The 13,267-nt window shown below is 40.6% G+C and overlaps 1 protein-coding gene across 5 annotated transcripts in view; it reads right to left on the bottom strand.

The window, feature by feature from the left end:
* GABRG3 (gamma-aminobutyric acid type A receptor subunit gamma3) overlaps positions 1–13,267 on the bottom strand; it is a 555,379-nt gene that overhangs the window by 512,519 nt on the left and 29,593 nt on the right. For 4 of the 5 annotated variants that reach the window (XM_061626947.1, XM_061626951.1, XM_061626953.1 and 1 more), the window contains exon 3: positions 4,375–4,442. In XM_061626947.1, the coding sequence (XP_061482931.1) occupies positions 4,375–4,442 (68 nt within the window). Of the gene's footprint in view, positions 1–4,374; positions 4,443–6,553; positions 6,618–13,267 lie in introns of all 5 variants that reach the window. The other variant, XM_061626948.1, reaches the window with a different exon arrangement.

Below are 13,267 nucleotides of genomic sequence, written 5' to 3'. Positions count from 1 at the left end.
TTAAAAAAAATGAAAGAAGGAGGATAACAAATAGCTCAACGTAGGAAGTTGCCTCATCAGACCATTGGTCCATCCATGTGGACAGCATGCAGGGAGAGTCAACACGTGAACAAAAGGCCTCTTTCTTCAGGGGACCAGTATTTTTCAAAGCACCATGTGTAGACTCTTTCTCAAGAGCAGATGAACCCAGGTACAGGGGGCTTGTACCCAGGTACAGAGTAACATGTGAATACCCCTAAAGACATCTTGTGTAGAAGCACTTTATCAGAGACCTTGTAGAGCTGCTGCCGATCAAAAGTTGATAAGACTGGGCCTCTTGGACCAGTGGTGTGGCTCAGGATAAAGCAGCTTTATGGATTTTGCTTGCTAAGTGAAATGAGTGTGACCTACAAATACTAGATACTGTAAGGCTGCAATCCAATATGTGTCTACTCAGAAGTAAGCTCCATTGGATTCAAGGGGATTTACTCCCAAGTAAGTGAGTATTGGCTTGCAGCCAAAATTAGCAACCTGGAGGTCCAAACACTGGCCCCAGGAAATTAAAATCTTATCTAGAAAATGTATAATGCAGAATAGAAAAAAAGATACTTTAATATATATATTATAGAATAGAAAAGGTCACTTTAATATGTATATGTATAGTATTGTATACTGTACTAAAATATATAGTGTAATTTATTTTGATAGGAAGATTCAAGTTTTCAGACAAGTGGGTATTACTGCTACTGCTACTATTACACAAGGCCAGAAGTGGAAGAAGAATGAAGAATTAGAGCAAACTTGGCCTGACCAAGATGTATGTGTTCACCCTGTTATACTTAAACCACTCCTGTTAAGAAAGGGTGGGCATGGTCCATTAAGTGTTGCTGTACTTCACATATTCGCAGAAACTGAAGCAAAGGAAAAGAAAAGAATTTACCATAGGAAATTTCACTAAAATTGCAAAGTAAATCAAACATATTTAAAGTGACTATCTGAACTATATCAACTGTCTTTATATTGTTGCTTCCTCCCTGCTAAAATGAAACCAGAACAGCACATGTCTTGTTTCAGTTACTTGGACTGATTGCAAGTGTTGCCACCACTCACCGTATGCTCAGAGGCAAATGTTACCCAATTCTTCCAAGCTACACGGGAAGTGGATCAGACTTTGAAATACCATCCCAAATTGTGTTTGCATTTTTACAAATTTGTAGGTCAATACAATATCTCAGAGAGGAGGTCAGGTCTCTTGTTCCCCTGGTACACTCACTATAGCCTCCCAATTTCCCTGCTTTTTAAAGTTTGATAGAAATATCTGTTGGCTATAGGTATGTTCTTAAAACACAAGGGTTTTTTTTAGCTATTAGTGAATCTGAGTGTTTGATTAGCCTTCATTTTTTATTTCCCCCCACTAAAATGGACACACAGAGATGTCACTTGAATAAAGAAAACATCAAGAAAGTGCTCTGACTTGCTCGCACACAAACCACATTCTTCCAAAACTCTCACCCTCAATAAGCAAAGAAAACAGATTTTTATTGGCCTCATTTCAGAGAAAGTTACTTGAAGTTAAGTCCTGCAGAAGTCAATGGATGCAAAACAAAGAGTAACAAATGCATTAATTTCAATTGCATTTAAGGATCAACAATTGTCTTTGGATCAGGGTCATTAGAGATTGAGAAAACTATTGGCATAAAAGCTTTTAGATGTGTGCAAAATTAAACTAAACATTACAATGAATTATACTGATACGCAGAAAGAAAAAATCTGAGCAAGTTACTTATCCTAAATTCATTTATTATACCATCATGACATTCTTCATATTAGTAAAAGCAAGGAAACAGAATTAATAGCACAACCCAACACAAGTTTTCTCAGAAGTGAGCCCCACATCCAGATAAGTATACATAGGATTTCAAACCTTACAGTGCAATCTTATGCAGGTTTATTTGGGAGCATGCCCCACTGAATTTAGTGAGACATAAGTCCCATATAAATTTGTATAAGATTACAGCCCTAATGTCAGATGAGTGTAGCTGCAAAAATCCTTTACGACCAGAATTACAGCTAAAAATAGAATTAAATTAAGTTCATTGTAGACCAGCACATTCATTCACATAATTTATTGGGTATCTTTTTGCAGCTGAAGCTTTGTTCATATACCAGCAACAATTAAATGTTAGCTAACTGTGCATATACACTCCACAGATCGTTTAGATAGATGTTCATTGTTTTATATGACACTGCCAAGTTCACTGCTGTGAACAAATGCTGTTATAAGTCCAAGCATATTTTTACTTCCTGAGTAGAGTTATGCATTTTAAAGAGAAATAAAAATAAAAAGAAATAAAAATAAAGCACCACCCTATGCATGTCCACGCAGAAGTAGGCTGCAATGATTTCAGCTAGGCTTCCAGGTAAGTTAGTTATTTCCCAGTAAATGGATATAGGATTATAGCCTCAATGCATTTATTTGCGAACTTCTAGGAGACTCACAACAATGTAACAGAATTTAAATTAAAATAATCTGCAATACTCTTCAAATCAGAACTACACACCCCACACAGTTACAGCAGAAGAATAAAAAAAACTGTATAGTTAGCCTCCTGAAAGTCCCAGCAGCGTAAAATGGTCTTCAGTAGTGAGCAACGTCCAAATGACCATGTCAGCTCTTCACTGAGACAGCAGTGTCGGTGGGGGTGCAGGCAGGGCTGGAGATTCCTTGGTACTTGCCAGGCCGTAAGTCCTCAGCCGGCAGCTTGGCTATAAATCTGCCAGGCTAGCAAGGAGGAAGCAAGATAAGGGCAGAGGCCGTTCAAAGCTTATGTGCCAAGCCAGAAATCCAGAAGAGATGTCAGTGAAGGTACGGGTCTAGTTTGTCGAGAGATCAGTCCAAGTCAAGGTTCAGGGGATAGGAAGACACACAGTGGTCACGCCTGACGTTGTAGTCAGCAACAAGCTGAAGCCAAGGTTTGACTTTTAAGGAGCAGGTTTGTCAGCAGGTGTGAGCCATCAGCATTTTGGCCTTAAGTGGACAGGCCTGCCCCTCTTCTGCCTGACCTTCTGTTGTCTACGTTCTGCAGGTGAGGGGGGGAGTATCCTGTTCCCTGTCTGCATCTGGCTGAAGGGCTTTAGCTGTGTCTGGGGTGCTCTGCAGCTGAGGGGGAGAAGGAGCTGAGTTCTCAGGAGTTTCCTCCATTTCTCCTTCTGGGTCTGCTGCTTCTGGGTCTGCTGCTGTTACTCCCGAGTCATCCTCGTCTGATGAGTCCTCTGATGGGGCCATGACAGACCAAGAGGGGGGCCAAGTTTGACAAATCTTAAGGAATTAAAAATTCCAAAGCACAGTTGTCATGGGAAAAGGCCCCTGGTCCTTCTAGCCAGCATTCTGACTTCAGTATGATGAGCAGTGGAGACTAGTCCTTAAGAATGAGTAGGGCACTGCCTCACCAACTTCAGTCTGCCCTCAGCCAGTCCCTACCAGCCTGCTTTTTACTTACAACATGTCCAGCAGGTGGTGTTAGCTATGAACTCCTTCCTCCATAGTCTCAGTGTTGTCTCTGTAGAACTCAACAGGGCCAAAGTTGGGGACAACACTAAAATGATTTGGCTTCTCCTGTTATTGGCTCTGGTTAAAACTATTGTTGGCCTACTTGCCTCCAGCCCCATCAGTTCCAATGGCCACCAGCCTCCACTGATGAGGAAGCAGTCAACATCAATTTCCATCCTTGCCTCAGTCTCTGCAAAGGTTTATGTGGGAGCAGGTATTCCCTTTAAATATCCTGGACCTCCAAACCTGAACACTGTTCATCAGTCAGTGATATATTTATGAATGCAGCTGCAGTTAGTCACACAGGCTTCCAAAAGATATCAGGCCAGGTTTTCAATGGCAAAACACGTCAGCATTTTAAAATTTAGTAATTAAGGCTTCAGTCCTACACAATTACTCAGTAGTAAACCCCACTGAGTGTGGTGAATAAACTTCTGAATAAACCCATGCATAAGGATTGCGCTGTTAGTTTGCATCACCACATTTTCTGCAGTCGGCATTGTTTCATCATTTCTAAAACAACATGGCAAGCATATTTTCCCTGGCTGTATCACTGTTTCAGTTGTGTATTCCAAAAGATAAACTGAATATTCATAATTTGCAAGAATATCTGTATGTGTGTGGCAGACAGATCACAGCAGGATACTGCTGAGCATTCTCTCTCCCACCCCCACCCCAGGAAAGGTACAAAGAAATGTCAGGAAAGCTGAGGTAGATCAGAACATAGAATGACAACAACAACAATAACACTTCACCTCATCTCATGTTTAGGAAAAATTAAAGAGATCAGATATTGATGCTAAGAGCAGCTGTGCCAATAAAATTATTGACTGTAAGACACTTACCATATTTATTGATGACACGGGGCCAATGCTATTAACATAAATGTCAACATCAATGACAGTTGGTTTCACTGTGAAAGAAAAAAACAAAAAAGGCAGCATTTAATAGTGCCCCGGAGACAACACAGGGCATCCTGTTAAACATTTCTGTAATTATAGCCTTCCAAATCTCAGATCAGTTTTGAAACAATGGCACAGCACAGACTCTAGTTTTCCCCTCTTTTAAAATCCTCATTTCCTAAAGCAACAGCTTTGGAATTAGTTCATGCTGTCTATACTCTGGTACCCAAGGCTCTGCATTTCATCTTCATTCCCATCTGCAGCTACCTCTGGAGGAAAGAACGTAGGACCTGCACTACGTTGTCAGTTGCTGGGGACCAGCCAACTCTGCAGATCAGTGGAAGGGCTGTGTTTGTGGGTCAGCATTTTTACCATCAGATAGCCCCTGAATTGGTCTGCAGCTCCTTCTGCCTCCTCCCTCTGGACAAAAGAGCTTGGAATTAGGATATCAACTGCCGTGGATCAGAAGAGACAGTGCCATAGAAAGCTTAGAGGACAACCAATCAGGAAGCTAGATGTGAACTTTATCGTCTCCCTCCAAAAGGATCATTTGCTGTGCTGTAGTGTTATGACTATTTGTGGAATCTATGGCAATTTACTGGTGTTGAACAGTTATAAATATTGTACTTGGACTGATGGGTTTGTTTTGTTATTATCCATAACTGCTTTGTAACCACACAGCGGTGAAAACGGTATAAATAAATACCAAATAAATAACAAGACAAGAAAAGCAATAGGATATTTCTGACTTTGCCTGGATACAACTAAGTCCAGTAGCACCTAGTGACTTAAACTATATGTAATGACATGATCCACACAGACTGCCATGAAACACTTCCACATAAGGGCTGAACCAGAATGCCCCCCATTTCCCCATACATTTTTTGGGGGGGGGCAGAAAAATGGGATGGATATTTTGGCTATTTTTTTCAGAGAGGAAAATTACCCTAAACCACTGGAGAGAGGCTTATCTTCTGCTATTTTCTTTCTTTACTGTCTCTGTACAGCAAGTGTCGGTGTGGGTGGGTAGAGGTGTGGGTCTGTACCTTGGAGCAGCGGGTCATCATTTCTTTCACAGAAGGAGATGGGACAATGCTATATCTTGGCACAAGAAACAAAATATAACTCCATCCCAGCACCTTCTGGAAAGAGAATAATGATAGCCAGCAGTTGCCTGCCTACCAAATGCCTTATCTAGTCTAGCATCCTGTTTTCCACAGTGGCTAACCAGAAGGCTATGGGAAGCCCACCAGCAGGACACAAGGAAAGGATCTAAAGCGAAGCTAGATAACTTGTGGCCCTCTGAATTTTGTTGGGCTCCAAGTCCCACCATCTCTGACCGTTGACCATATTGGCTAGGGAATAGAATAGCAACCTAATTGTTGTTAAGAGACCTTGGGAGCCAAACCAGGTTGAAAAGCAGGTTGCATATGTAGTAAATAAAGAAACCTTGTCCATAAATAAAACAACAAAATAAATCTTGTCTGTGAGCTTGATTGATAGTGGAACACATGGAAAATGTCTAAATGAAACACAATTGGCCAAACGTTTAATTTGCTGATGCACAACCAAGCCAAACATAGACAAGCAGTGGCTTAATAAATTTCCTGATGTTGTTGTCAGCCGGACACTACTGACAACACCTGGCAGGCCACAATACATAGAAGAAGAGTGTGCAAAGATCAATATTAAAAAGGCATCCTTACACAATGTACTGCAGTGTAAATGACACACAAGATAACTGACCATATTTGTATTTATATATAGTATGTATTTAGGTAATAACTTACAACTGACTTCTATAAACAATGAAAAATGTCAATAGGGCATATAAATATTCAGTAAGTATATAATCCTACAAAAAGCAGCTAAAATGCTACTGCTGTACTAAAATAGTACATTAATAAACTGGACTGAAGATATCTATCTATCTATCTATCTATCTATCTATCTATCATCTATATCAGCAATTAGGGGGCAAATAGCAGGTGGCTTCCTCTTCCGTGCCTTGCCCGTGAACTTCCTTTGCTAACTTCTACAAACATAAGTCCATCTAGAAACAAATGTGAAATGAACTTTGGGTCTGATTCAGCATGGCAGTTCTTGCATTTCTCATATGTACCTGTGATGATGTACGCATCCCAAGGTGCTTGAGAAAACTTTGCATGGTTCACAGTACTATTGATCTAGCAGGTACATGAAATGCAAACAAGAAAAAAGCTTTAAAACATTTCTGTTTATAAATCCCATTGGTTATATTTACATGAATCACAATTCATTTCAGTAGTAAATGAAATGATTTCATGGGGACTGTAGCAGTGGAATACAGAATCTCAAAAGTAGTGTAGGGGACATTGTTGGATATCAACTGGGAAGATATAGGTTCAAATTCATGTTCATTCATAGAAATCAGTGGATAGTCTTGGTCAGGTTGCTATTTCTTAGTTAAACTTATTCCACAGGGTTGCTGTGAGCCCAGATGCAGAAGAAATACAAATAAATCATAACCATAGACTTGGGCTGTGTACATTCAAAGCAAAACCCCTCCAAGTATCATGGCAGCTGTGGTTTGTTAAGCATGCTGGAAATTGTAGCTCTGTGAGGGTAAACCACAGTTCCCAGGATTCTTTGGGGAGATGTGCTTTGAATGTGCTTTAAAGATATTCAGAGTGTAGTGGCAAATTCTTCATAATAGTAATGCCACACCCCTCACAGCCATTCCCCCCCCCACAGCCACAGCCACATCTAAGATTATACAACCATCTAAGATTATACAATAAAATGAGCATTCAGGCTGCTTTCACACATGGGGCTGATTACATTAGTTTAACAGATTAAAAAGGTAGCGCTTCTGTCTCAATTTCTAAAATCCGTTTCACACTGCAGTACCTATTGCGTTAAAGAAGAGCAGCTTTTTCCATTGATATACTGGTATTTCGCTCAACTGTCTTTCACATGGCTTGTTTTCATCCCTCACCCATTACACACATGCACACTGTTCCCCACTGTGTAGGAGGTCTAAGATCTTGTCCCGTCACCATGCAAGCTCTCTCCCTTTAGGAACTGACTTTTTAAATTGTTTTAGTTGTGTCAAGACAGGTGTGTGTGTGGGAAATGCTACTGCTATCTGTGCCGATGCTGGAATACCGGTACAACGTTCATCAGGCAAAAAAAAAAAAATGCAACTAAAGGGCAGGAACACTCTGCATGCTGGGATCCCTGTCATGTGAGCGGCTACTGCTAGTGAAAAACTCCTGCGATCTTCCGGGTTCCCAGCCTTGCTAATGGATTATTTCTGGTATCATTTATCATGGAAATGTGTGCTAAACATTCCACTAGAATTCTGGAGTTAGCTTGTGAATTCTGGAGCTAGCTTGTGAATTATGTGAAAGATCAAATATAAAGCGCAAATTACCAGGTAAGAAATCGTCAGAATAATGGAATAAAGTGCAGTGTGAAAGCAGCCTCAGTCTCTTACTTTGTTTGGAGTACTTCCCCTTACTGATGCATTGCAATGTTCAGTATAGATTTCATTGTGTTGCCTTTTAGCTAGATCTGCTATTTTCTGTGCATATATATGGGAAAATGCAATAAGATGCTGTAAGGCAGCCTTTCCCAACATTTGGGTCCCAGATGTTGCTGGACTACAGTTCTCATCATCCCTGACCATTGACCAGCAACATCTAGGGACCCAAAGGTTGAGAAAGGCTGCTGAAAGGTAAGGAACTTCATTTGCTGAGTTTTCCTTCTTGGGTGTCATACTAAGACTCGGAGACTGCATTTGTGCAGAGCTTATGAGTTTTAGGAGGAAACTTAAACATGGAAATTCCTGGTCCTAACCTCTGATGTTGGCTGCACCACATGCTCTCTCTCTCTCTCTCTCTCTCTCTCTCTCTCTCTCTCTCTCTCTCTCTCTCTGGCATATTCATTTTCATTTCACCTTACCATGAGCGACACACACACACATACAGAACACATTAAACACTGAAACACCATCACACACCCACATATCCCCCCGAACATATTTTTTCTCTTTCCCTCTTCCTTCCCTGTTACTCCTGGCTTTGGGCTAGAAACTTCCCCCTTCCCCCTTTCTTTGCTCCTGGGTTGAGAATAAGATCTTTATTAAACAAACTGGATGCTGTGCAGCAAAGACAGAGAGAAAGAGAGACCTTTAGCCAAAGTTTTCCCCTTCCGTACCTCTCCTTCCACTTCCCTTGCTTGTATTCCATCATCATCTCCACACTCCTCAGTCCTCCCCCACACACACACCTTCTCCCACAACAACAGACGTCCCTTGGAGCCAATCAACATGAAAAGGGAGTGTGTTAGCTCTCGAGAAGAACCTTCTCAGTGGCTGACTTGCCTCCTTTCACTCTAATTAACTCCAATCAGCAGAAAAGGACACTGAAACATAGGGACCCTGCTGGGACCATGCTCCCAAAAAGATGCCCAGGAACCCTGGATGACTATACCCCTTAGGGTATGGTGTTTATGCAGCCTAAGGCTCACTTCATTGCTAGTGGGACATTAAAGTTTCTCCCCAGTGTTATGTAGCTTTAGCTTGCTACTTGATATTACTGGTCAGTTTAAAATAAGAAATTAATGAATCAAGAATACCCAGAATTTCATCTCATCATTTACGATGATGTAATACAGGCCACATTCACACTGTACATTTGTTTCACTATTGTTCCACTCTAAATAGCCATGGCTTCCCCCAAAGAATCTTGGGAAGTGTAGTTTGTGAAGGGTGCTGAGATGAGACGCCCTATTTCCTTCACAGAGCTATAATCACCAGAAGAGAGGCTGACTGTTAAGCCACACTGGAGCTCTGCCAGGGGAATAGGAGTCTCCTAACAACTCTCAGCACCCTTCACAAACTACACTTCCCAGGATTGTTTAAAGTGGAATAATAGTGGAATAAATGTATGGTGTGAATGTGGCCATAGTTAAGAATTGTTTTCTATACAACAGTTTTGGCCAGTTTATTAATGTCAGAAATTTGTATTCAGTCTAAATTTAAAAAGTGGACATGGATGAATTTCAATCCTTGCATTTCAAAAACTTGGTATAATTGCTGAGACATTATATATAAAAATAATGAGTAAAACCTAACTGAAGGATTTAAAAAGTAATAATAATCCAATAACCAGAATTTCACATTCAAGTTGTTCTAATCTCTAGAGTTAAAGAACAGTTGCTCTGTGACAATTTGGGAGAGTTAATTAAAACCATAAATTCAAACTGAACCTAAAGGATAACCTCGAATCAACTGAAGTCCTGGCTTCAGCAATCAAAAAAAGAGAATCTGAACTCAGCTGAACAAATACAACTGATTAATCAATGGAACCCTGATTGTAACACAACTGAAAACAAATGGCAGTCTATCTGCTGCTCCTCTTAAGAAGAGAAGCTGGAAAATGAAATAATTGAGGGAACTCTATAAGTCCATAATAGATGTAATTTAAAGAAATATTACATGGACTAAAAAAGCACAGGGCAGAACAATACAGGGACATCGCAATCAGTGATTCTATGAATCTTCGAGTCCATTCTTGAACAGGGGCAATGTGAACTTTATCACATATCTTGTGTTGACAAGGGTTCAAAGCAAGGCATGTCTCAATGAGCTTGGCTGTTCTCAAATGCTGAAAGGAAAAAGACAAGGGCCTAGACTGGGTCACAGGGTTTCTCTTTCATTCTCTCAGTGAATTGTCACTACACAAAATTCTGCCTCTTCCCCTTCGACTACGCAGAAAGGAAGGGGAAAGAGGCTATGGCTTGCTCCTCAACCTTGGACTGACCCCAGGATTTGGAAGATGGAAAAGAGACTATAGGAAAAAATAAGAAACCTGATAGTACAGCTTAAGAGCAGGGGTAGCCAATGTGGTGCCCTCCTGATGTTATTGGGCTACAACTTCTATCATAACTTACCATTGGCCATGTTGGCTGGGACTAGTGCAAGCTGTAATTCAACAACTTCTGAAGGGTACCCCTATTGAGAGCAATGCGGAAATCATGTTGTTTCTTAACAGCTATGGAGAGAGCCCAGATTTCTTTTTAGTCACTGGTTTGCTGGCAATAAGGGACCATTGCCATAAAAATAAAACAGATATGATCTCTGGGTAAATGCATACTACACATTTTTATAAACTGTCAGACATTTATAAATTGTCAGAAATAAAGAGCAGCCAATGAAAAGAAGTAACCAACCTGACACTTGCTGTTTAGCACAAATCAATGTGCTAAACAATTGCAGTGCAATCTTATCTCAAAAGTAAGTCCCACTGAGTTCAATGGAGCTTACTCCCTGGTAAGTGGTACAGGAAGTACATCCTGAGGTGGCAATCATAAATACATTTACTAGGAAGGAAATCCTATTGAACTCAGTGGGACTTACTTCTAATTAAACAGGATTGCACTGTAATTGTCAAAAAGTGTTCCAGGAAACATAGAACTAACAAGATCTAAGAAGCCCTCCTGACTTACAAGTAAAGGTCTAAAAATATGTTTTGTTTCCAGTAGAAAGTCACCAATAAAATGTTTTAGATCTACAATGGAGCAGAACAGATACAGAGGCCCCTTGAATAAGACTGTGGCTTATTTTCCTTGGTTAACAACAGAAGGCGTTGCACCTCATCTTCTTTGGATCATTTCAGTTTGTTCTTAGTGCGAAGACATCTATCACAGAAGGAGCTCAGTATCACTGCCATTTTAAGTATGATCCAGCACTTTGAGCCTAGGAATCTTCATTTTGTTTGGCAAATCAAAGCACAGAGAACCAGGACAAGATTATACTTACTACTTACAACAGGAATGACTCTTGCTTGTAAGGCAAAGAGGATGAGAACTCCAGAACACACAGAATATGCTTTCCCCCCTGCCTAGTGTTTGATGCAATAAAGTCATCCAGGGTTTGTATAGTAATGGTCTGTCAAGAGTTTTGGCAAAGGAAAGTTCCATGCCAGAGGCAGTGCAATCACTGGTAAACACATTAGCACCTATTAGCAACAATCAAAGGTTAGGAAGCTCCACCCCAAAAGTGTACACAAAACCTATATAACACTCCACACACTTTTGCACTAACCACCTATGGTGGGAAAACACAGGTCCTACTAGTACTCTAGGTATCCTTCTTCCCTCCTTTGATCTAAGAAAACCCCTCTCTCAGGTAACCAAACCTATAAGAGAAGCAAGCAACTGGAATTCAATGTTCAGTTGAGGTTGGTCCAATATGGTTGGTCCTTCAGGAATACAGTCTGTTCAGTCAGCTTTGTTCACCCTCCTACCTTCTCCCGCCCCAGGTAATATCTGCACATTGAGACCAGGATACCTGAAATACCATCTTACCCCTTATATACCTAGTTGATCACTGCGCTCTGCAGGTGAGGGCCTCCTGCAGATACCATCTTATCAGGAGGTTCGTTCTGCACAATATATGAAACAGACCTTTAGTGTGGCGGCACCTACCCTATGGAATTCCCTCCCTTTGAATATTAGGCAGGCACCATCTCTGCTATCTTTTCGGTGCCTTTTGAAGACTTTCCTCTTTCAACAAGCCTTTTAGGTTGAGACCTATCCCAGTCTGCATCTGTGTTAGAATTGCTTAATATGTTTTTTTAATAATGTTTTTAACCCTTTTTAAAGTTGTTTTTTTTAAATGTTTTTAATGCTGTTTTGTTTTAATGTATTTTAAGATCTGTTTTTATGATGTTTTAAAGTGTTTTAGTGCTTTGTTTGCCGCCCTGGGCTCCTGCTGGGAGGAAGGGTGGGATACAAATTAAATAATAAATAAATAAATAATAAATAATAATTGATCTGTTTTCTGCTTCCTTTTTTCCATTTTGAATCATTCAAGCAAGTCTGCCTCCCAGCAAAGTGTTTATTTAGCCTCTTCCTTTTCATCTGCTGCCTACTGCCATATCCTCTCTTTATTAGGTATCAGCTTTTTCCTGCTATCTCACATCTCCAGAACATTGTTCCTTCCTGTCCACTCTGTCCCAGTTCCCTCTGTCTTCTACAGATTTAACCAAATAGTTATTGGTCTGATCTGAATGCAATTAATATATTTCTTTAATAAACCATTTATTTGATTATACTGACACTGGCACCTCATCTTGTTGCCAATCCTCTCTTCTAGAAAGATCTAGTTGTCCCATGGCATACCATGATTCTTGGTGCAAGGCATTCCTGCACACATGTAGTTAGTGGCACTTGTAAATGACAATACAAGGTAACACATAGCTCCCTGGGACCTTACATATGTCACTGTAGAACTATCTGTTTGCTGGTGAAATCTCCTTGCACAGTACTAGAAAGCTATCACAGTAGGAGTTCAATTTTGATACCTGGCCATCACATAAACATCAGAAGAGCCCTACTGGATCAGGCCAAAGGGCTATGTAGTTTAAGTTTGGCATCCTTTTCCCCACAATGGCTAACCAAATGCCTATGGGAAGCCCACAGGCACAACATACAGAAAGGATCTAGAACAGGGGGACTAACTTGTGGCCGCCCTGCAGATGTTGCTGGACTACAACTCCCATCATCCCTGACCATTGGCCATGCTGGCTAGGGCTAACGGCAGCTGGATTCAAATAACATCTGAAGGGCAAAAGTTACCCCATTCCCAATCTAGAACTTCAATTGCTTGACATTTGTTTGTTTGTTTTTTACGAATATATATTTGAATACCACTATTTCATTTTAGAACAAAGCAGTAAAAAAACCCTCTGAATCTCTATTGGCAGAGCATTCCAGAGAACTGGGCCAATGATACTGAAGGCTCAATTTCATGTCAACGATAAATGAGCCTCGCCAACTCGGGGAACAA

The sequence above is a fragment of the Rhineura floridana genome, chromosome 5, assembly GCF_030035675.1.
Source record: "Rhineura floridana isolate rRhiFlo1 chromosome 5, rRhiFlo1.hap2, whole genome shotgun sequence".
Lineage (NCBI taxonomy): Eukaryota > Metazoa > Chordata > Lepidosauria > Squamata > Rhineuridae > Rhineura > Rhineura floridana.
The sequence above is the reverse complement of the archived record's forward strand: the minus strand, read 5'-3'. Positions and strand labels throughout refer to the sequence as shown.